General features: G+C 41.9%; 1 protein-coding gene across 1 annotated transcript in view; it reads left to right on the forward strand.

Annotated features, from left to right (window-relative positions):
* Positions 1 to 24,571, forward strand: part of LOC131843104 (dual serine/threonine and tyrosine protein kinase-like) — a 44,612-nt gene that overhangs the window by 15,039 nt on the left and 5,002 nt on the right. The window contains exons 2-20 of the mRNA XM_059191701.1: positions 316 to 477; positions 3,316 to 3,476; positions 4,521 to 4,637; positions 5,280 to 5,684; positions 7,773 to 7,963; positions 9,195 to 9,301; positions 10,440 to 10,696; positions 11,523 to 11,639; positions 12,446 to 12,560; positions 13,491 to 13,726; positions 14,650 to 14,818; positions 15,383 to 15,470; positions 17,230 to 17,397; positions 18,125 to 18,254; positions 20,134 to 20,252; positions 21,011 to 21,102; positions 21,762 to 21,894; positions 23,048 to 23,144; positions 24,130 to 24,208. Coding sequence (XP_059047684.1) covers positions 363 to 477; positions 3,316 to 3,476; positions 4,521 to 4,637; positions 5,280 to 5,684; positions 7,773 to 7,963; positions 9,195 to 9,301; positions 10,440 to 10,696; positions 11,523 to 11,639; positions 12,446 to 12,560; positions 13,491 to 13,726; positions 14,650 to 14,818; positions 15,383 to 15,470; positions 17,230 to 17,397; positions 18,125 to 18,254; positions 20,134 to 20,252; positions 21,011 to 21,102; positions 21,762 to 21,894; positions 23,048 to 23,144; positions 24,130 to 24,208 — 2,896 coding nt within the window. The 5' untranslated portion in view covers positions 316 to 362. The remainder of the gene's footprint in view (positions 1 to 315; positions 478 to 3,315; positions 3,477 to 4,520; positions 4,638 to 5,279; positions 5,685 to 7,772; positions 7,964 to 9,194; positions 9,302 to 10,439; positions 10,697 to 11,522; positions 11,640 to 12,445; positions 12,561 to 13,490; positions 13,727 to 14,649; positions 14,819 to 15,382; positions 15,471 to 17,229; positions 17,398 to 18,124; positions 18,255 to 20,133; positions 20,253 to 21,010; positions 21,103 to 21,761; positions 21,895 to 23,047; positions 23,145 to 24,129; positions 24,209 to 24,571) is intronic.

A 24,571-nucleotide genomic window follows, 5' to 3' on the forward strand; every position in this document is an offset into this window, starting at 1 on the left:
CGAAATCATTCCGAACTGACGGTAGATTTGACATATCATAAAAGTCTGTAATAGACCTACATGAATAAAGATATTTTGAATTTGTATTTGAATAATAATCTCTATTCATAACTGTATGGTACAGATAAATACAGTTAGCTCTGGCTTTCGATATAGGTGAACCTGTGCCACGAAAGTCAGTTCCCTCCAACATTCTGTTAACGTTATAAGTACATTTGCAGTTGTGTACATAAAGGAATACAAAAATAAATCTTAAATATTTTTAAATACAAAATAAAAAAAAAATTAATGATGTTATTTTTTTTTTATTTCCAGAAGGAATCATCGTCGCATGTGGGCGGCCCCCGTGGTAAGACCCCGCGATGGCGGGCGGCTGCGTGTGGTCGCGGCGGCTGGCGGCTCGCACTCGCAGCCTGCGCGGGCTGGTGCGGGACACGCAGCGCGCGCTGCGGGACGTCGCCGACATCCTCACCACAGGTAGCGCTGTGTACTGTGTACTGTGTAGTGGCTGCGTCCCGCGACGCTGCTCGCACTCGCAGCCTGCGCGGGCTGGTGCGGGACACGCAGCGCGCGCTCCGGGACGTCGCCGACATCCTCACCACAGGTAGCGCTGTGTACTGTGTACTGTGTAGTGGCTGCGTCCCGCGACGCTGCTCGCACTCGCAGCCTGCGCGGGCTGGTGCGGGACACGCAGCGCGCGCTCCGGGACGTCGCCGACATACTCACCACAGGTAGCGCTGTGTACTGTGTACTGTGTAGTGGCTGCGTCCCGCGACGCTGCTCGCACTCGCAGCCTGCGCGGGCTGGTGCGGGACACGCAGCGCGCGCTGCGGGACGTCGCCGACATACTCACCACAGGTAGCGCTGTGTACTGTGTACTGTGTAGTGGCTGCGTCCCGCGACGCTGCTCGCACTCGCAGCCTGCGCGGGCTGGTGCGGGACACGCAGCGCGCGCTCCGGGACGTCGCCGACATACTCACCACAGGTAGCGCTGTGTACTGTGTACTGTGTAGTGGCTGCGTCCCGCGACGCTGCTCGCACTCGCAGCCTGCGCGGGCTGGTGCGGGACACGCAGCGCGCGCTCCGGGACGTCGCCGACATACTCACCACAGGTAGCGCTGTGTACTGTGTACTGTGTAGTGGCTGCGTCCCGCGACGCTGCTCGCACTCGCAGCCTGCGCGGGCTGGTGCGGGACACGCAGCGCGCGCTGCGGGACGTCGCCGACATCCTCACCACAGGTAGCGCTGTGTACTGTGTACTGTGTAGTGGCTGCGTCCCGCGACGCTGCTCGCACTCGCAGCCTGCGCGGGCTGGTGCGGGACACGCAGCGCGCGCTGCGGGACGTCGCCGACATCCTCACCACAGGTAGCGCTGTGTACTGTGTACTGTGTAGTGGCTGCGTCCCGCGACGCTGCTCGCACTCGCAGCCTGCGCGGGCTGGTGCGGGACACGCAGCGCGCGCTGCGGGACGTCGCCGACATACTCACCACAGGTAGCGCTGTGTACTGTGTACTGTGTAGTGGCTGCGTCCCGCGACGCTGCTCGCACTCGCAGCCTGCGCGGGCTGGTGCGGGACACGCAGCGCGCGCTGCGGGACGTCGCCGACATCCTCACCACAGGTAGCGCTGTGTACTGTGTACTGTGTAGTGGCTGCGTCCCGCGACGCTGCTCGCACTCGCAGCCTGCGCGGGCTGGTGCGGGACACGCAGCGCGCGCTGCGGGACGCCCTCGCCGACATCCTCACCACAGGTAGCGCTGTGTACTGTGTACTGTGTAGTGGCTGCGTCCCGCGACGCTGCTCGCACTCGCAGCCTGCGCGGGCTGGTGCGGGACACGCAGCGCGCGCTCCGGGACGTCGCCGACATACTCACCACAGGTAGCGCTGTGTACTGTGTACTGTGTAGTGGCTGCGTCCCGCGACGCTGCTCGCACTCGCAGCCTGCGCGGGCTGGTGCGGGACACGCAGCGCGCGCTGCGGGACGTCGCCGACATACTCACCACAGGTAGCGCTGTGTACTGTGTACTGTGTAGTGGCTGCGTCCCGCGACGCTGCTCGCACTCGCAGCCTGCGCGGGCTGGTGCGGGACACGCAGCGCGCGCTGCGGGACGTCGCCGACATCCTCACCACAGGTAGCGCTGTGTACTGTGTACTGTGTAGTGGCTGCGTCCCGCGACGCTGCTCGCACTCGCAGCCTGCGCGGGCTGGTGCGGGACACGCAGCGCGCGCTGCGGGACGTCGCCGACATACTCACCACAGGTAGCGCTGTGTACTGTGTACTGTGTAGTGGCTGCGTCCCGCGACGCTGCTCGCACTCGCAGCCTGCGCGGGCTGGTGCGGGACACGCAGCGCGCGCTCCGGGACGTCGCCGACATACTCACCACAGGTAGCGCTGTGTACTGTGTACTGTGTAGTGACTGCGTCCCGCGACGCTGCTCGCACTCGCAGCCTGCGCGGGCTGGTGCGGGACACGCAGCGCGCGCGCTGCGGGACGTCGCCGACATCCTCACCACAGGTAGCGCTGTGTACTGTGTACTGTGTAGTGGCTGCGTCCCGCGACGCTGCTCGCACTCGCAGCCTGCGCGGGCTGGTGCGGGACACGCAGCGCGCGCTCCGGGACGTCGCCGACATACTCACCACAGGTAGCGCTGTGTACTGTGTACTGTGTAGTGGCTGCGTCCCGCGACGCTGCTCGCACTCGCAGCCTGCGCGGGCTGGTGCGGGACACGCAGCGCGCGCTCCGGGACGTCGCCGACATACTCACCACAGGTAGCGCTGTGTACTGTGTACTGTGTAGTGGCTGCGTCCCGCGACGCTGCTCGCACTCGCAGCCTGCGCGGGCTGGTGCGGGACACGCAGCGCGCGCTCCGGGACGTCGCCGACATACTCACCACAGGTAGCGCTGTGTACTGTGTACTGTGTAGTGGCTGCGTCCCGCGACGCTGCTCGCACTCGCAGCCTGCGCGGGCTGGTGCGGGACACGCAGCGCGCGCTCCGGGACGTCGCCGACATACTCACCACAGGTAGCGCTGTGTACTGTGTACTGTGTACTGTGTAGTGGCTGCGTCCCGCGACGCTGCACGCACTCGCAGCTTGCACGGGATACGCAGCGTACTTAAATTTAAAAAATATTGGTATTGAAGTATAAATAAACCCCAGTGACTTCGTAATTATAATTTTATACTGTGTACAAATTATGATTCGGTATCTCAAGTTTTTCAATTTCCTTTCTTTTTTTATCACGATTTACCTGACTTTTTTCAGACACCAAATTTTTTAAATTTTTTTTATATATATTATTCTGATTTTTTTTCAGACCCCGATATATCAGTAACTGTCCAAGAAATCGGCAACCTGTCGGCTCGTTCTACAGCGCTCATCATTTTCGGGACCAGCCCATCAGCGAGGGCCCGATTACTGCACTGCCTGCTGGGGAGACAGCTGCTTCCGGATCCAACACCAAGAGGCTGTCGATGGGTAAGGGTCTGGAACACAGCTCTGATCAGCTGTGTTAGGAGATTATGAGAAATTAGTGTCTGGATAAGCTGTTAAGGAAATTTCAGTAATGGTTAATTCAGGATGGAATAATAATAGAAAAAAATCTGATGGTAGGTGGTAACTGGCAACTATGGAGATAGTTAATAACAAAGGGAATCAATACTCCGATAAACTATTGCTATTGAGTAAAAACAATATGCATCATGACTAGGGCCCTCACTGGACACTGCAAATTGAAGAAACACTGGCAAAATCAACTTAACAACAATCTACAGTATTTGTCGAGCAGAACAGTAAATGTCACTTCACATCCGATGTGATTGTAACCCACTCATGCATAAGCGAAATATCTCCTTTGGAAAGTTTACATCATATCCTGAGATAAAAACTATCGCTCCTAAGAATTCCAATTCAAATTCAAAATATCTTTATTCATGTAGATCTATTACAGACTCTTATGATATGTCAAATCTACCGTCAGTTCGGAATGATTTCGAGATGAGAAGAACTGACAAGAAACTCAGCTCGTATTCTGTGCAAATAAATGTTGTACATGTTTACAATAATGCAGATTCATTTAAATTCAAATTTGGGAGAATAGAATGACCACCAGCATATGCTATTGCAAAAGCAAAAAGTCTAATCAGTGTTCGTAACCTGAACAAAATATCTTTCTTATTACTTATATATAAAATTCTCGTGTCACAGTTTTCGTTCCCATAATCGAAACGACTCGACCGATTCTCATGAAATTTTGTGAGCGTATTGAGTAAGTCTGAGAATCGGCCAACATCTATTTTTCATCCCCCTAAATGTTGGGGATAGTCCACCCCTAATTTTTTTTTATTTTTTAGACAATATTTTTAGTTTCTATTTTTTTATGATACAACAAACCATCCTAAATTTTCACCCTTCTATCATCAACCCCTATTTTTTTATAGCGTTATTAATTTATATGGCAAAACAACGTTTGCCGGGACAGCTAGTTTATTTATAATAATGGTGCATTCTGCCTTATTACAGCTACGAATCCAGTATGGAAGTTCGACACAAGTGCATCTCACGCTCGGGAACTCTGAGTTTGAACTTGTTGAGGAGTTGGAATGCAACAAGAGACCGTGGGATACTCTACCTATAGAGGTATAGAATTTTAGCCTATAGAGGTATATAGTTTTCGCCTTTTTTAACCAACTTCAAAAAGAGAGGATTCTCATTTTGATTGTTTTTTTCTACGTAAAGCTTGTTTTATTTTATTGACTTGAAGAGGCCATGACATATTCTACATACCTAGAAGTACATAGTTTTTAGCCTTTTTAAACCGATTTCAAAAAATGAGGGTATTCTTATTTCGACTGTTTTTTTTCTACGTAAAGCTTTTTTTAATAATTTTATTGACTAGAAGTTACCCGCTTTTTTTTTTAGTGAACACATTAAAATATCTGAAATTAAAGTGGTCTATGTTACTCCTTGTAAGATTAGATATCTCCGAGTCAAAGTCCCGTCAAAATCGACCCAGCCGTTTTAGAGATGAGTAAGAACAAACAGGCACACAGATATTTTTTATAAATTATATTTTTATATACACTTTTATATGTATTTAGTAAAAAGTTTGAAAATTTTAAATTACAAACTTCAAACTTGTTTATGTGTTGAATTTTTTTTTCTTAGTTCGATAGTCTTACAAAAGACCAGTAGTTTTTGAGTTATCTTCAATAATTCAAACAAACAAACAAACGGCAAAACCTGTTCTACATCATATTTAAGATACCATCTGTCTCTCAGGATCTCCTCCGTCAAGACCAAACCGACCAGGCCACCATGCTAGAAGTGGAACTGAACAATTCATTCCTCAAAGACGGCCTCCGGATCATCGTTCCCCCGGATATCCTCGACCCGGGCGGGTCCAATCTTCAAACTTTAAAGGAAATCCACTCCGAACTGTACTCGAAGCGGCATGTGATACTAAAGAATTTTAACCCGGTCTACTTGTACGCCATAGACAAGATAGGGAAGAGTGTTTTCAGTGAGAGCTTCATGCCCAGCTCTATGATGACGTCGCGAAGTGAGGAGGACTTTTGGAATACGTTCAATTTGTACAACGTAACGAGTAGTAGTGATAAGACTGTTGCGCGGGATCAGGAGACGGTTTTGGAGGGAGGCGGGGATGCTGCAGTCTTCTCAGCTGAGGTTTGTACAATTTTTTTAATTTTCTTGAAACTTCTATAACATCATCGTCATGGAAACATCATCACAAAAACAACTCCCTCGCAGGAGGGATAGTGAGGGGATGTATCCCTTACCCATGAAAAATAACACGGTGTACCTACGAGCGATATTGCTGGAGTCCCGAGGTTGTTACCATTTTATCGCGACTCCGGCGTTGGCTCGCTCTGTAAATGGTGTAGGACAAGCCCCATCTCGTTAGGGCGACCTATTTCGTCCTTATAAGTTTCCTATTTCGTCCGAAATAGGAAACTTATAAGTTAATTTTCTTTAATCCTATAAGAGATAAACAGATTTTAAATACCGTGACAGATAAATATGCGTGTCACAGATGTATAGAGCTCAATATATATATACATATATATATATATATATTGGATGAAAAACATGGGGGAAAGGAACTGTTAGTAATATGGACTGCTGACCCCATCACTAGCTAGCTCCCATGTCAGATTGAACTACACACAATTCACCCTGGAAACCATCGTGTATTAACCCCATTGCTGGCAATAGTAATATGGACTGTTGTCACTAGCTATCCCATGTCAGATTGAACTACACGCAAATAACCTTGAAAACCTTCGTGTATTAACCCCATGTCAATAGTAATTTGGACTGTTTGAAGGTCCCATGTGAGATTGAACACACAATTCACCCTGGAAACCATCGTGTATTAACCCCATTGCTGGCAATAGTAATATGGACTGTTGACCCATCACTAGCTAGCTCCCATGTCAGATTGAACTACACACAATTCACCCTGGAAACCATCGTGTATTAACCCCATTGCTAGCAATAGTAATATGGACTGTTGACCCCGTCACTAGCTAGGTCCCATGTCAGATTGAACTACACGCAATTCACCCTGGAAACCATCGTGTATTAACCCCATTGCTGGCAATAGTAATATGGACTGTTGACCCCGTCACTAGCTAGGTCCCATGTCAGATTGAACTACACGCAATTCACCCTGGAAACCATCGTGTATTAACCCCATTGCTAGCAATAGTAATATGGACTGTTGACCCCGTCATTAGCTAGGTCCCATGTCAGATTGAACTACACGCAATTCACCCTGGAAACCATCGTATATTAACCCCATTGCTAGCAATAGTAATATGGACTGTTGACCCATCACTAGCTAGGTCCCATGTCAGATTGAACTACACGCAATTCACCCTGGAAACCATCGTATATTAACCCCATTGCTAGCAATAGTAATATGGACTGTTGACCCATCACTAGCTAGGTCCCATGTCAGATTGAACTCCACACAATTCACCCTGGAAACCATCGTGTATTAACCCCATTGCTAGCAATAGTAATATGGACTGTTGACCCATCATTAGCTAGCTCCCATGTCAGATTGAACCACATACAATTCACCCTGGAAACCATCGTGTATTAACCCCATTGCTAGCAATAGTAATATGGACTGTTGACCCCGTCACTAGCTAGGTCCCATGTCAATTAGTAATAACCCCATGGCAATAGTAACTGTTGACCCATCACTAGCTAGGTCCCATGTCAGATTGAACTCCACACAATTCACCCTGGAAACCATCGTGTATTAACCCCATTGCTAGCAATAGTAATATGGACTGTTGACCCCGTCATTAGCTAGGTCCCATGTCAGATTGAACTACACGCAATTCACCCTGGAAACCATCGTGTATTAACCCAATTGCTAGCAATGTACCATGTCAGGTTCAAGTCTACCGTCGTGTATTAACCCAATTGCTAGCAATGTACCATGTCAGGTTCAAGTCTACCCTGTTCCCTCTGGGAGCCCTCATGATATATTCCTGGTGAATTTGTCATGATGGGCTAAATGCGATGTACTAACTGACCTGACCTTGTGCTCATCTTATCATCCTCCACTGGTGCTCCGCCAGTGTCAACTATTAGGGTGCGCCATTACATTATCATCCATAAAAAAAGCTATTAAAAAAATAAACTGCTTAGTGTCGCAGTAGATCATTGTGTTGCTCTGAAAAAAGACTGATGTTCTTCTGATAGTAATACGCTAATACCCACATTGGAACATTCCAGAATTGCTTAGACCTCCACCAAATAAAACACATCAACCAGAACAGCCAGGTGCTCTTCGTTCTGTTCTCGGACAGCACAGATCCAGAAGAGAGTGTAAGAGATAGAAACGAAGCCACCGAGTCTACTGAGGATACAGTATACAGAGTAGAAGAGTTGCCAGAGTCGGACCAAGGGTTGCAAGGCGTGATAAGGTACGACAAACCAATGTTAACATTTTTTTGTGTAATTTGAACACCCTTCGAACGTTTTGACACAGATCTGTGCACCCCTCTTAAACCGTATTACCGTCTTGTCAAAGATCTGTGCCCGCAAAACAGTGATTTTTTGGACCAATTTAGTCCTTATTTAAAACGAAATAAAATTGAAACGCATTTGTAAAAACAGCAGACGCACACATCGCCTATTTACTTTCGATCGCTGCGACAGACGATAGACATTCGAAAAGTTAATTACAACCTATCATTATCTTTATACACATACACACACATTGTTTCTTACACACACACACATACGAGACTACAGCATGGGGTTTTCAAAAAGGGTATATTAAGGTTTTTTAACACACACAACTTCGTGACACATGTGGTGTTTCAAGCGTCCATAGGCTACGGTAACCGTTTACCATCAGATGGGACGTATGCTTGTTTGCCAACATAGCAGTATAAAAAAAAATCTAGCTACTTGGCAGCTGAAATACGTAGAGCTGTATATCTATATTATATGAAGCAAGAGAGATATTATAAAATTACTAGCTGTCGCGGCAAACGTTTTGCCATATAAATTAATAACGCTTGTTGGCGACAGACCTCTTTTTATAGATATTTCTATTTTTAAACCATATATTTTTATATACAATTTTTGACATATATTTTTTATTATATTGTTTTTGTCATATACGCTACCACTAAATACATCTATAATTTTGGTAAGTAATTTCATTTATATTACCCTAATTCACTGCCGTTGCCAGCCGTAATAACGCTATAAAAAATAGGGGTTGATAATAGAAGAGTGAAATTTTAGGATAGGTATGTATTTTTGTATGTTGTATCATAAAATAATAGAAACTAAAAAATTTTTCTAAAAAATAAAAAAATAAAAATTTAGGGGTGGACTACCTCTAACATTTAGGAGGATGAAAAATAGATGTTGGCCGATTCTCAGACCTACTCAATACGCTCACAAAATTTCATGAGAATCAGTCAAGCCGTTTCGGAGGAGTATGGGAACGAAAACTGTGACACGAGAATTTCTTATATATAAAATTCTCGTGTCACAGTTTTCATTCAGAATCAGCCAACATCTATTTTTCATCCCCCCAAATGTTAGCGGTAGTCCACCCCTAATTTTTTTTTTATTTTAAGGCAAAACAACGTTTGTTTGGACAGCTAGTTATATATAAGATTATATTCTTATTTTCAGGCACTCTCAAGAATCTCCAATAAGCAAATTGAGCATAGAGAACAGAAGACTGGAAGAGGAGCAGATCGGTTTTATGAATGATTTATTAGACCAATGGGAATTGTTGTGTGAGTATATTAATATTAAATTAATAATAGATCGACCGCATGAAACTCTATGAGCTGTATGGTTTTTTTATGGATGATAATGGAATGATCCACGCGCCTGCGCTAACGGTTTACGCTGGCGGGGCACCAGTGGAGGATGATAAGATGAACATGATGTGGCAAAGAAGCATACGGCCCATCTGATGATAAACGTTTACCGTAGCCTATGGACGCCTGAAACACCAGGGGTGTCACCTGCTCATTGCTGACTCAAGATTTATTTTATGTGTATTGAACTTGTAATAAGTAATCTGGTCAATTCACACAGCGCCATCTAGTGCCAAGCTAAGCAGTTTGTGTTATGGGTACTAGAGCTGATATAAATACCTATAGACATATTTGTTCTGTAAATACATAGAAATCACGCAGATTGATACAAACAATCATACTCAAAAATACTTATGTTTGTGCCGTGCGGGGATCGAACCCGCGATCATGGAAAGTAAGTCGTCTAACCCCTAGACCACAGAGGTCGTCAATTATTGAATTTGTATCTATAGTATTCATGAGAAGGTAACCACTAGTATAACAAATAGAAAATTCGGTCTATCTAGTCTGTCTGTTTGTTACCTTCTCGCTGCCAAGCGGCTGAACATATATAAATGAAATTTTGTATGAAAATACACGAGGATGGAAATAGGCTATCTTGTACCTCAAAATAAAGGAAAGGGGTGAAATATAGGATGATATAAAATATTGTTTTTTTTATTTAAATTATAAACCGGGTCTTAACACGAATAATTTTATGGCAAATAAAGTTATTTACCTCTCGACGTTTCGACTAGGTTGCACTAGCCGTGGTCACGAGCTGACTGGAGTAACAGCGATGTCAATGTAGATAGGTGACAGCAGTTTTTTCTTCATCTACCGTCACTAGATTGTTTAACGAAAGTTCGCGACACACAGCACTCACGGTATCCGTGACACAGCACACACTTATTGACTATTGATGCTACTGAAAGAAACCTTTATTTGCCATAAAATTATTGGTGTTAAGACCCGGTTAATAATTTAAATAATGTATATTAAACACGAAAGTTTAAAATTAACTATTGTTTTTTTTTTTATTAAATATACTTACAATTTGTATTTTTTCCAGCTAGCCCACCCCTAAAACATTACGTTAAAAGTCGAAACTTAATCGTAAATGATGTAGAACTATTAAATACAGTCAACCACAAATCTCACGCATCATACCTCAACAACTCCATGCATATTATCGGCGAAACTTTGACGAAGGGTAAAAATGGAGATAGGGTTGTTAAAAATAGAACAGTACTATTGAATAACGTATACAAATTTGCCACGGAATGTATGCAGAGTTACCTTTTGGAGTATAGTACGAGGTTGAGCGAGGTAAGATATAGTAATAATTGTAAGAAGCACTAATTATGATGACGACTTAGACTTTGAAGCCGGCTACCGCAAGGGAAACCTCAAGTAACGCCCGTGACTTGTGACACGGGTGTAGGTTTAAAAGGCCCTTTTAGAATGCATTAACACTCACCTTCACTACTCGCAGCCTCCCCCCAGGCCCAACTAAGACCGGGATAAACCCATTCCTAATACAATTCACTTCAGTATCCAAAACACAACCGGCACGCTCTGCGCTCGTCGACTGAATGCCGCGGCTCACCCAACGAAAGAGGATTATTCAATTATTTTTTTTTTCGGTCTACTCTAATGCTGTTGGCCGTAGCTGGCTTTTACAGCTTCACCGGACGTTATGGGGCGAGTGCAGATGGCACTCCAAACCCGCGGAAGGACTTATGGAGCGGCTAAAGGCCAACTCCCATCTGTCGAATACGACTTTAGGCTGAGGGCACCACTTGGATTTCGAACCTCGGCTCAGGCCGTCGTAACATCGATCCTAGTTGAATTGGACGGGGGATCGATCGGAGGGGACATTATTTAACTACTGACCTCCGTATTTATAGACCGAAGTCAGTGTAGTAGGGAGAGAAGCGGGGGTAATGGTTATATGACAGATAACTTAGTTCGGTCCATAAATACTAGATGGCGTTATTTACAATATTCGTAATAATCTTTACATTGGGTACTTCATTAGTACTAAACACAAACTACCTTCTTTTAATATCTTTTTAAAATATCGGCTTTTTCTACAATATTGACGTGACCTCTAACAATCGTAGAATTAATTTTTTATCGTATATATTTACAGGTTCACGTGAGGTTACTACAACAGTTTATACTGGCGTCGTTTGACTTAGCCAGAGAGTTGCAAGTCGTGCCAAAGAAGATACAATATGTTGCCACACAAGAACACCAACTCTACGAGGTTTGTAGTTACACTTTATTTCCATCATCATCATTTCAGCCCGGAAGACGTCCACTGAACAAAGGTCTCCATAAAATGTTAATAAGGTCATAAAATGTTAATAAAATAAATTCGAATTAATTTTAACAAAGGCACGGACCGCTATCTGTGGAAATAAAAAATTAGAATATAAATAAATTAAAAAAAAGGCCTCCCCAAAGATCCACCAGCCACAAAGGCCTACCAGCGATCTTGACCAGATCGTCGGTCCACCTTGCTGGAGGCCTTCCCACGCCTTATTGGAAAATAAAATCTGTGAAATCTCGTTTTGCTAGTGTAAAATTCTAGATATAGTAACAAACTTATACTAGCTTAAACTTATACTAGCTACTCGCCCCGGCTTCGCATGGGTGTACATATATATAAACCTCTTGAATCACCTCAAATCCACGCTGCGTCTTCTGGCCCGCTGTGTGTGATAAATTGTGTGACTACCTCGGTGGTCCAAATGAATGACCGATGGTCGCGGTTCGATTCCTCGCACGGCACAAACATTTGTATTCATGAGTATGATTGTTTGTATCGGTCTTGTTTTCTATATATAATATGTATGTATTTACAAAAAAAAATATATCTATGTATTTGTATCAGTTATCTAGACCATAACACAAGCTTTAGCAAGCTTAACTTGGGTCTAGATGGCGCTGTGTGAATTGTCCTAAGATTATTATTATTATTAATTCTATATTGAAATGAATGAGATGGCGATGAGATGTATGAATTGTCTTTGGTTGTTATTAATAATAGGATTATTGTTTCGGCGACAGACCATAAACAGCAAGTTCTCTGAGGGCGATAAGAAGCAGGAGTTGGTGCAGATCATGCAGGAGGTCCTCCAGGAGATGCGGGCGGAGGTCGAGGTTATGGACTGGAGTGTGGACGGTAAGCAGTTCAGATCTACCAATACATTTATACAGGGACTTTATCCCCACATGCTAGAACCTAGGTGGTCAGGGACAGTGTGGTTTCACTACAGGGGTTTCACACGAGAAATAGCATGGGGTTTTTAAGAAGGGTATATATTAAGGTGTCATGACACCCCTGTTGTACTATATCTGTAGGCTACGGTAACCCTTTACCATCCGATGGGCCGTATGTTTGCTATCGTAGTGGTTGAAAAAGTGCAAGATAGGCTATCTTCGTCCTCGTGATTTGGTGGTGAATTTGAACCGAAGTTCATTTTGTAATATATCCTCTGCGTAGATAACTACAGTTTTAACCGATTGTAATCACCAAGTAGCTTGCTTAGACTTAAAACAACTCCAATTTCTTAGCACTGAAAATATTTGAAAAAGTGTCAAACAAACTTTAGGAGGTAATAAAATCCAAGATAAAATATAGTTTTAATAAATTTTCAAAGCTGTGTTTTGGTTGATATACCAAACTTGAGTAGTACAACAATTATTTAGTTACGTTCCCGCGACTTCGTCCGCGTGGAATTTTACTTTATTTTTCTAAAATAAAAGTAGCCTAAGTTACTCCTTATTACATCAGCTACCTGCCAAAAAAGTCCCATCAAAATCGATCCAGCCATTTCAGAGATTAGCCGGAACAAACAGACAGACAGACAGACAAAAATTGTAAAAAAAATATTTTGGTGTACGTACCGTATTTATATTCATATGCATGTAGTAAAAAACGGTTATTTCAATGTTACAAACAGACACTCCAATTTTATTTAGATATATAAATAACAAAATTGAACTATTGTAAATAACAAGCCAAAGAGGTTTTGGAGTTTGACAGTGATGGTCACTGTTAGTTACCGTTTCGGGGCACTGGTTATATTCTGAAAAGCTTGATATATTTCAGATCTGCCCTACCACCAGGACAGAGAGTTCATGGTCTCTAACTCCACTTTCTACTCGTCCTACCGTCCGGGCGCGTCCGTCCGCCTCGCCAGTCTACCGTCCGGGAGACCAGACCAAGCGCCGTCGGACGGCGAAGAAGCCTTGTCATATGATAGTTATAATTTCGATGAATACGAAATTATACAGTCAAATGATGAGAGTTTAAATACTAATACGAGCAGTTTCAGTCAATTTAGGGTAAGTATATCATCATCATCATCATCATCATCATCATCATCATCGAATGCTACTTGTCTTGACAATGTTTTTGGTAACTGAAAGAGTTGGTGAGTATATTGAAAAATTAATAATAAATAAACTTCCTTCAAATAACTGTGGTCAAGTTGTTAAGTTTAGTAATCAGACTAAAAAAAAATACCAATAATAAAAGATCAAAAAGACAAATAAATGCTTACAATATTAATAAATACGAAATCACGGTTAAATATAAATTAGACTTACAGTTACAATCTCTCAGTCTCAATAATCCTGATATTCTTTACACCAAGTTAATTACTCCGGCAATTTTGATGTCGAAGATCCACCACCCTCGGGAAGGCCGGTTGAAGCTGATAAAGGCATTGGTTGGATGCGAACCTGCGAACAACAACACTTATAACATCCCAGGCCTTTTAAGTGGTCATAAATTGTTAAATTTGATAAATTTAACCTCAATCCGATCTTACGTGTTGTGTTACTCGCCGGTATTTTTTGCAACTTCACACTTAATGTGAAGTTGAGTGCAAAAAATGCAATTAAATCCTAACTTAGGAAAAAACGAAATTACTTTCCGAAGAACCTACTATAATACCCCTCCGATCGATCCCCCGTCCAATTCAAACGGGGATCGAAATTACGACGGCCTGAGCCGAGGTTCGAACCTCTAGTGGTGCCCTCAGACTAAAGTCGTATCCGTCAGGCAGGAGTTGGCCTTCAGCCGCTCCATAATTCCTTCCGCGGGTTTGGAGTGCCATCTGCACTCGCCCTCTATCGTCCGGTGAAGCTTTAAAGGCCAGCTGTGGCCAACAGCACTAGAGTAGTCCGAAAAAAAAACTAATATAATAAGATTGCTTGGTAATTGACTTGACTGTAACACAAATGTTTCTATTTCCAATCCACAGTCAAAACCTGAAAACAAATCGTCAAACGATTCCCAAATCGGACAGATACTTATAGAGAATGAATCTGAGATATTCTCGCTGACCAGCCTCAGTTGGAACGGCAGCAGCATGTGTACCAACTCTGGGAATCTATCTGTAAAGGAGGCGTCGTTAGATGTACAACAAACAGGTGAGAAATTACATTGTTTTTTTAGTTAACGGTTAAAAATTCAGTTTTCGTTATTAACGGTTAATTAACTGCATTTTATGCGTCGTTCTTTCAGTAGCTAGAACTCAACTTTCATTTGATAAAAAAAAACACAAACAAAAGACAAATTAAGTTAATAAAAGAAGTCTCAAGTAGAAACTCCAAAAACAAGCCTTTCTCAATTCTAGGTATGAAAGGCAACGTGACCATGAAAGGCATCATAAAGATGATGAATTCAGAAGATGATCCCAGAATGTTTCAATACAGACCAGATAAATTCCTTATAAAAAACTACACAATAAAAAACTGTATTTTACTAAATTTCTTCGTCTCAGGTCGGATAACTAACAGTTAATAACCGCATTTTAGCAGTAGCTAACCATACATTTAGTTAAATAACGGTAGCTAACGGGTTTTTACAACTATAGCTCACGTATTTCAATCGCAAAGCAGTCTCTCGAGTTCAATAAACCTAGCAAGAACAATTTGTGAAATATTGAAGTTTTGGTGTGGAGTGTTTTTTTAATTTGTTATGTTTCGTTTCAGTTTTGTCAAATTTAAGCCGCAAAATAAGCTTAAAGCTTGTGAAATTTGTCGATTGCCTCAGAGATTCGTACTTCGGAACATTGCAAAGGTAATTTATTATTTTATATACGATAATCTGTGATAATTAATTTCATGCTACAAAATATAAGCTTCAATCATGAGCCAGTTCATTGTGACATAAATGAAGTTGGTTTTTTTTTCAGTAATCTTCTTATATATAGAACTAGTTTTTGCACGCGGCTTTGCTCGCGTTAATTTATCTCATTAGGGATGGAATTTATCAAAATCCTTTCTTGGTGGATGCCTACGTCATAGTAGCTTTATACATGCCAAGTCTCAGCCCGATCGGTTTAAAATTGACTAAGTTTCATACAAACTTTCATCCCCTATTTTATCCCCTTGGGGGTAGAATTAATCAAAATCCTTTCTTAGCGGATGCCTACGTCATAACATCTACCTGCATGCTAAATTTCAGCCCGATCCGTCCAGTGGTTTGGGCTGTGCGTTGATAGATCACTATCTCAGTCACCTTTGAGTTATATATATTTAGAATCTCGTGTCACAATGTTAGTTACTATACTCCTTCGAAACGGCGTGACCGATTTTTATGAAATTTTATACGCATATTCAGTAGATCTAAGAATCGGGTACTATCTATTTTTTATACCCTTACGTGATAAGGGTTGTCCACCAGTAACATTTATTTTTTGGACACTTTTTTTATAATTTGTTACGGGTAAATGATACTATATTGTTGGTTGAGACGATGTATATTACAGATGATAATTGACTGACAATATGTACATAGAAATATTGATCTTATTTACTACCTCGGTGGTCTAGCGGTCTAACACACCGCTTTACGTCCGATGGTCGCGGGTTCGATTCCTCGCACGGCACAAACATTTATATTCATGAGTATGATTGTTTGTATCGGTCTGGGTTTTTTCTATATATAATATGTACGAAAAAAAATTATGTATTTGTATCAGTTATCTAGTATCAATAACACAATCTTTAGCTATTTTACCTTGAGTCTAGATGGCGCTGTGTGAATTGTCCTGAGATTATTATTATTATTATACATAACAATAGGAAAATGTAAGGTGGGGTGACACAGTTTAGACACGGCAGTGCTTAGTAGACAATATTGAATTTGTCTTACTAGACATTATTAAATGCAATTATTATATTGATGTAGGTAAAATGTATACAACCCTAAATTTTCACCCTACTATCACCAACCCCTATATTGTATGGCTCTAAAAAATTTATACATGAATCTGAAAATATTTTTATAATTAAAAATAATTATTGTTGTATTAATTTTTTTTTGTAAGTTAGTCTTTTAAGAGCACATAAACAATCTGTTTTAGTTACGCAATAGAACTGGGCTAACTGTAATTAAAGAATAGAATAGAAAAAATAGAAAATTCTTTATTCAAATAAACATAATTTAAGCACTTTTGAATAGTCTTATTTTTTTTTATCTACCGCTTATTCGGAAAGTTGTCTCATCACAAGAAGAACGAGCAAGAAACTTGTGTGTTGCTCTTTTAAATAATCCTTGTAAGTTCACATTTACAAGTCGAAACGTGTGAATACAAACTACCAACCAGCACTAATTTATTAAGATCAAATATAAATACGCAATAAGATTAAATCAGTCGTAGTTATAAGAGCAGACCAGTCCCTACAAGCAGCACTCGTTCACGAGTATGACGTATGAGCCAGCCATCTGCGCTCGACCATTTATTATTCAAAATTTTTATACAAATTACAAAGTATTTAATAAAAAAATATTAAATCGGTTAATTAATTGTGGAGTCTTCGGTGATGGATGTCAGATGTCTGGACTCTCTGGAGTCCTCGTGCCGTCAGGAGTTGGGTGGAAGACCAGCCACGGAGGCCATGCGGCAGCTGGTGTCGGTGGCGCGGCAGGTCGACCTGCAGCCCTGCGCTTCCTTCTCCCTGCTCAGGTCCATGCTGGAGTCGCTCCGGAGGCTCTTCAACAAGTAAGTCATTTATTCATCACCAACACAGATCATTACATAGTATAAAATAAAGTCGCTGTCGCTGTCCGTCCCTATGTATGCTTAAATGTTTAAAACTACGCAACGGATTTTGAAGCGGTTTTTTTTAATAAATATAGTGATTCAAGAGGATGGTTTATATATATAATACACTAGCTGTTCACGCGACTTCGTCTGCGTGGAATTTAACTTTATTTTTCTAAAATAAAAGTAGCCTAAGTTACTCCTTATTACATCAGCTACCTGCCAATAAAAGTCCCGTCAAAATCGGTCCAGCCATTTCAGAGATTAGCCGGAACAAACAGACAGACAGACAAAAATTGTAAAAAATGGTATTCTGGTGTATTTATCGTCATTTCACGCGCAAAAACTGGTTGTCTGTGTGTATGATATGTGACTGTCTGTATGATACATGTGTGTGTGTCTGTGTCAGAGTGTGGGCGGCGCGTGGTACGTGTGTGTGTGTCTGTGTCAGGGTGTGGGCGGCGCGTGGTACGTGTGTGTGTGTCTGTGTCAGGGTGTGGGCGGCGCGTGGTACGTGTGTGTGTGTCTGTGTCAGGGTGTGGGCGGCGGGCGGCGCGGCGGAGGCGGCGTGCTGCGCGTGTCTGTGTCAGGGTGTGGGCGGCGGGCGGCGCGGCGGAGGCGGCGTGCTGCGCGCTGAGTCCTCGCTGGCGGCGGCGCGTGGTACGTGTGTGTGTGTCTGTGTCAGGGTGTGGGCGGCGGGCGGCGCGGCGGAGGCGGCGTGCTGCGCGCTGAGTCCTCGCTGGCGGCGGCGCGTGGCGCTGCACACGCTGCACTCGCTGCGGCCCGCACGGCTCGCCGGACTCATCACCGCGCAGGTAACTACCCTAACAGACCCGACCACACCTTGTACTATGGGTACTAAACGACTGAAACAAAATTGGCCCTAATATAGAACCTTGTAGCACACCACATTCGATTAATGTCATATTTGATCTATACATTTAATTTGTTAGGAAAGATACCACGGTCAAAATATAGATTTAATAAAAATGTCGACGGTTTCAGTCAAATATCGATAATATTTTTATCAATGAATATAGACATAACGTTATAACCACACAGCCTTTTATTTTACATTGCATTCAAAATTTTCATAACTTCATGCAGTGTAACATATGTCCTATACATGGAAACACCCGGACCAAGGGAATATCTAGTTACGCCATATAGATTGTTAATAATATAAATAAGAATAAAAATATGAAATGTGTCACGCCACCTAGTTGTACTAGATGGAATAGAATAATAGAAAACAATGAGTGTACAAGTAGATTCCAGAAAGAAATCGTAGGTAAGATAATTAGTATTAATGATATGAAAGGAAAAATAGTGAATGAAAGTTGAGCTGAAAAAGTAGTCTAATAGAATAGTAGCAAAATATCTTACGAGAAAGTAATAGAAAGCTTGTGATAGACAAGGATAGACAGTGGTGGAGTGAAGACGTATAAAAATTATTAAAAGAAAAGAAGAATGCTTACAAAGATTGAGAATGAACGACTAAAAGAAGAGAAAAATATGATTTATAAAAATTGGAAAAAGACAAGAGCAGTATCTGGAAGAAGGACCGTAGATAAAATATACATGTCGCTTGATGAACCTATTGGTCAAAGAGAACAATACCGGATAACAAGAATGAGAGAAAAAAGAGCGAAAAATATGAAGCATGTAAAACGCATAAATTATGATACGGAGCAAATTTTGAAAGAGGTCGACATAAAAACAAACAAACATTTTTTGACAAACTTGGAAACGAAGAAAGGAAGTGGAATGATGCTATAAAAGATGGCATGGTAAAGAATGGTGTAGTGAATGCGGTTGGTATGGATGAAGTAAGGAAAAGAGCTAAAACTATGAAAAATGGGAAAGTCTTTGGATTAGGTGGTATATTAGTAGAAGTATGGAAATTATTAGGAGAAGATAGCTGCCAGTGGCTAGATTGATTTTTTAATAAATTCTTGGCGTGGCGATCCCTAACAAATGGTGCAATAGTTCACTAGTGCACATTTTTAAGATCAAGGGTGATGTATAGGATTGCAAAAGTTATTGGGGAATAAAGCTTATGCCTCATGAAAGTATGGGAGAAATTGATAGAGACGAGATTGCGTGAAGATACTGAGATCACCAAAAACCAGTTTGAATTTATGCCAGCCCGAAGTAATATATGCGCTAGCTATGGGAAAAGTATAGACTCATAAGAACTTGTACATGGTGTTTGTAGACCTGGAAAAGGCTTACGATAAAGTACTCCTTACTGTTTTGTGGTGGGCCCTGAAAGATAGAGTGCCAGTGAAATATGTGGAGTTAATTCGTGCTATGTACAGTCAACCTCGTACTCATGCTCAGTCGGAGACACCATGCTGGAGACACCAGCGAGTTCAGAGTGGCTGTAGGCTTACATCAGGGATCGATTTTAGGCCCGTAACTCTTTTTGTTGATAATTGATGTCTAGTCGTCGGAAATATAAGGGTACCCTGGTGCATATTTTCGACGTGTAAAGGTAGACAAATACATCTGCCCATAAAATATATTATTTATGATCTACCTGTTGCTTTTCAATTTACCCGTGATCATGGCGTTTGAAACACTCCCGAAATATCGGGAACTCAATGAAAATAAATTAAACGTTGTAAGATCCCGTGATTTTTTCTAATTGTATGTTCATAAATAGTTCTAAAGTATAAAAATAATTTTCAGATTCTAGAAAGACTGACACTAGCGCACGAGAAGTACCAATCAGCGCTGTCATCGCTTGAAGCGGCGCTGGAAAGCCGATTGAAGCATACGGAAGTTATCAAATTAGCAATAAGGAAAAAGTAATTTATTTTCTATAATCATTATCTGCTTCTTTATCCCATTCATTTGTAGTCGGCGTAATATGTTTCTCTTCCATTAATCCCTATTCGCTGTCATCTCGTTATTTACTCCCTTTCTTGCCATATCATCTTTCAACAGTCCATCCATCGCCTTCCTCTGCCCTTATCACTATCTACCACTGACAATATTATCTGATTACATTAATAATTAGTGCTTAGCGACTTCTATGTTGATTATCGCATGCCTCTTACTTGTTATACTGTAATTATTTATATAAAAAAACATCTATTAAAAAGAGCAACACACAAGTTTCTTGCTCATTCTTCTTGTGATGAATCTGCATTCCGAATGAGTGGTTTTATGATTTTATAATGAGTTTATTTGAATAAAGATTATTTCTATTTCTATTTCTTATATCCCTGTTCATACAAATATATAACACTTTCTTTAAAATTTATTTTTTATTAGTTAACCCACGCAACTTCGTCTGTATGACACTTGACTTTACTTGACATTTATGATTATATTACGCCCAATTTACGTAATATCTTTTTAAATAATGGGCTATTTGTTATTCTGATGTATAGTAAGTAATAAGCTATATTACTATAAAGTTTCATTAAAATCCATTCAGATGAAAGAGTAACATCCACCCATCCATCCATCCATACTCACAAACATTCGCGTTTGTAATATACATAAGTAAGAAATTTCTTTTGTTATTGCCAGTAAAAAATATTATACATACGTGTTGCAGATACGCCCCCTCTTTTGCACGCCTGTGCCTCGAGAGTACATCTATGCGGGATCTACTTATGTACGGGACACCGGAACTGGGGAGAGAGATCGGTATGTTCAGTTAACTAATTAGTCATTATCAGTCCGTCATACTCGTGAACGAATGCTACTTGTCTGCTCTATTATATCATGACTAATTTAATTTCACTGTGTATTTAATAATTTGACTCTAATGAGTTAGTGTTAGTTGATAGTTTGTATTCACACATTTTATCTTAAAAATAATAATAAGTCTCAGGACAATTATCAACAATTATTTATAGATAACTGATACAAATACATAGATGTTTTTTTTGTAAACACATACACAGAAAACACCCAGACCGATACAAACAATCATACTCATGAATACAAATGTTTGTGCCGTGCGAGGAATCGAACCCGCGACCATCGGTCGTAAAGCGGTGTACTTGGCCGCTAGACCACCGAGGTCGTCAAAAATGTAAGTTACAACAATTATTTAAAGGATTAATACGCAATTTTCAAAGCATAGGCACTCCAAACCAAAGGAAAGGCATATGGAGCGGCTGAAGGCCACCTCCCGCCTGACAGATACAACTCTGAGGAAACGGCTAGGGGTTCGAATCTCGGCTCAGACCGTCGTAATTTCGATCCCCGTTTGAATTGGACAAAGGGATCGATCAGCGGGGGAGGTTATTGTTATGGTATTCTTGTTTGTATAAGTAATAGTGTGTTTGTCGGCGTGTCAGGACGTGGTCAGTACGGCGTGGTGTACGCGGCCCGCGGCGGGTGGGGAGGTCACTCACCAGCCGCCGTCAAGTCGGTGCTGCCGGCAGACGAGCGACACTACCAGGACCTCGCCATGGAGTTCTTCTATACCAGGTCAGTTTTTCTATAAGATTTGACCGGATCTGCTGGAGAAGAGTGGATTTTTGGTCCACAGCTGGCAACTTTGTACGTTTTTCTTCTCGGACTACTCTAATGCTGTTGGCCGCAGCTGTCCAGCTTCACCGGATGATAGAGTGCGAGTGCAGATGACACTCCAAACCTGCGGAAGGACTTATGGAACAGCTGAAGGCCAACTTCTGCTAGACCGTTACGACTTTAATTTGAGGGCACCGCTAAGGGCTTGAACCTCCCCTCAGACCGTCGTAATTTCCATCTAAATATTTTACATAGTAAATACCCAGATCGATACAAACATACTCATGAATACAAATGTTTGTGCCGTGCAAGGATTCGAACCTGGCTCCTAATAAAAATAGGTGACACTGCATGTTGTCAACCCACCCGGCCGGCCAGCGGTGGTTCTGGGCCAGACGGATAAGGTCTGCCTCGGTGTCACTGTAAGCCAAATTGTAACATCTCGGCTGGAGGCTCCTCTGGAGTTGTACAAAGGTGGAAATTAAAGAAATATAATAATATTAAAGTAAATTAAAAAAGGCACGGACGAATATGTCTGTGGAAAATTGTATTTAAAATAAAAGGAATCGAACCCGCGACTATTGGAAGTAAGGCGATGCTAAACTGCTAGACTACCGAGGCCGTTAACTACGGCACATGGAGGAGTTAGCACCGAGACATATTAGCACATCATTATCAGCCCACTGCAGTCCACTGCTGGACATAGGCCTCTCCCAAGGCACACCACTGGGCACGATCTTCAGCCCTTCTCTTCCAGTTACTACCCGCAACCCTACAAACGTCGTTGCTCTACCTATCTGCTGGGCGTCCTACACTATATTTGCCAATTCGTGATCTCCATTCTAGAATACGTCTACTTCAACGAGCATCGATTCTGCGACAGATATGACCAGCCCACTGCCACTTCAACTTGCAAATACGAAGAGCTATGTGACCTTAGTTCGGTGGCGAATTACATTCTTTCAGATTTGGTCTCTCAGATGAACTCCAAGCATAGATCTTTCCATAGCTCGGAGAGGTACTTTGAGTTGGTGGACCAGTCGTATCGTAAGTGTAAGCACATAGAGTCTTGTTCAGTCTTTGTTATAATTATAATTGCTTTGAATTCTAGGAGCATCCCTGCGCACCCTCGCATCGTGCGTCTCCTAGGGTCTGTGCTGCAGCGCGGGGGCGCAGCACCCGCAGTGCTACTTGTCTCCGAACGGAAGGTATTTACTACAAAAAAAAAATCATCTAAATATATATAACTCAAAGGTGACTGACGTAGTGATCTATCAACGCACAGCCCAAACCACTGGACAGTCAGATGTTATGACGTAGGCATCCGCTAATAAGGAATTTTTATTAATTCTACCCCCAAAGGGATAAAATAGGGGATGAAAGTTTATATGAAACTTTGTCAATTTTAAACCGATCGGACTGAGACTTTGCATGCATAAAGCTACTATGACGTAGGCATCCCCTAAAAAAGGATTTTGATAAATTCCACCCCTAAGGGGATAAATTAACGCGAGCGAAGCCGCGGACAAAAGCTAGTTATTTAATATACGTATGTCTAAACATTTACAACAAGACGGGCTGTATACTTGATTACTACCATCGTGGTATAAAAGTAGAAATAGAGTTTAATCTTTATTCAAAGAAACTCAATTCAAGAACTTTTGTATTGTATGAATAGAGATAGTTTTTTTTATTCTACCACTCATTCGAAAGTAAAAGTACAGTCCGGCCGCCCAGAGTTAGCATTTCTGACAGGTCGGTACTGAAAGGGCGATGTAACTTTGTATTGACGTACAATTTACGGCAAAATTTTAAATATCTTTTTTTTGCCTTACTAACGAGTGATAATATTAAAACTTTAATATTTATTCCAACTTACAAGAAACTTATTAATTTTGGACTAGAATTATTACCTATAACTGCTTAACAAATATAAAAACAATATTTTTTAAAAGTCAAACCACATCAAACGGCGCTGGTTCAAGGTTATTTGGTCACATCACATCACTACAAAAACAAACAGTTGATTGGTCGATGCCCTGGACCTGTTAGAAACGCAAACATCAAACGGCCAGACTGCAGATACAAAAAAAAAATTAAAGACATTTAGTCTGTTAGACAAAAAAAACTGTCTAGACATTTTGTGTCTGTCTGTCTGTTCTTGCTAATCTGTAATTACTGTACTGTTCACAGACACGTGACCTCCACGCTGCTGTACGAGCTGGGCTGTCGTTCGCAGCGCGCATGAGAATCGCCTGTGACATCGTTGAAGGTAAGCACAGACACTGACCGCCCTACATACTGATTACATGTATGCCCTTCATAGTTTGCGTAGAAGTTTAGAAAGACTAATGTGGGACATGGCATAAAAACTTTGGGATACACTGGTCTAGACCCTGAGAAAGACCATATTACAGATTACTTTTTAATGCGAAAATGGGTTGAAACGGGAGATCACGAGTTGTATAGAAGTAGTTGCTTGAAACTAATATTTTAGGCTGTTGATTAAATATGATATTCAAAATTTGTAAAAAATTACCCTTACACCTTTCATACCGTATTTTATTTTAGCCCCTAAATTAAATAGGGTATGAAAGGTTGTACTGAAATTTGTAATTTTTGATGCTAGAACGAT

Source organism: Achroia grisella, unplaced genomic scaffold (genome assembly GCF_030625045.1).
Source record: "Achroia grisella isolate CSIRO2021 unplaced genomic scaffold, CSIRO_AGI_Agris_v1 utg2786, whole genome shotgun sequence".
NCBI lineage: Eukaryota > Metazoa > Arthropoda > Insecta > Lepidoptera > Pyralidae > Achroia > Achroia grisella.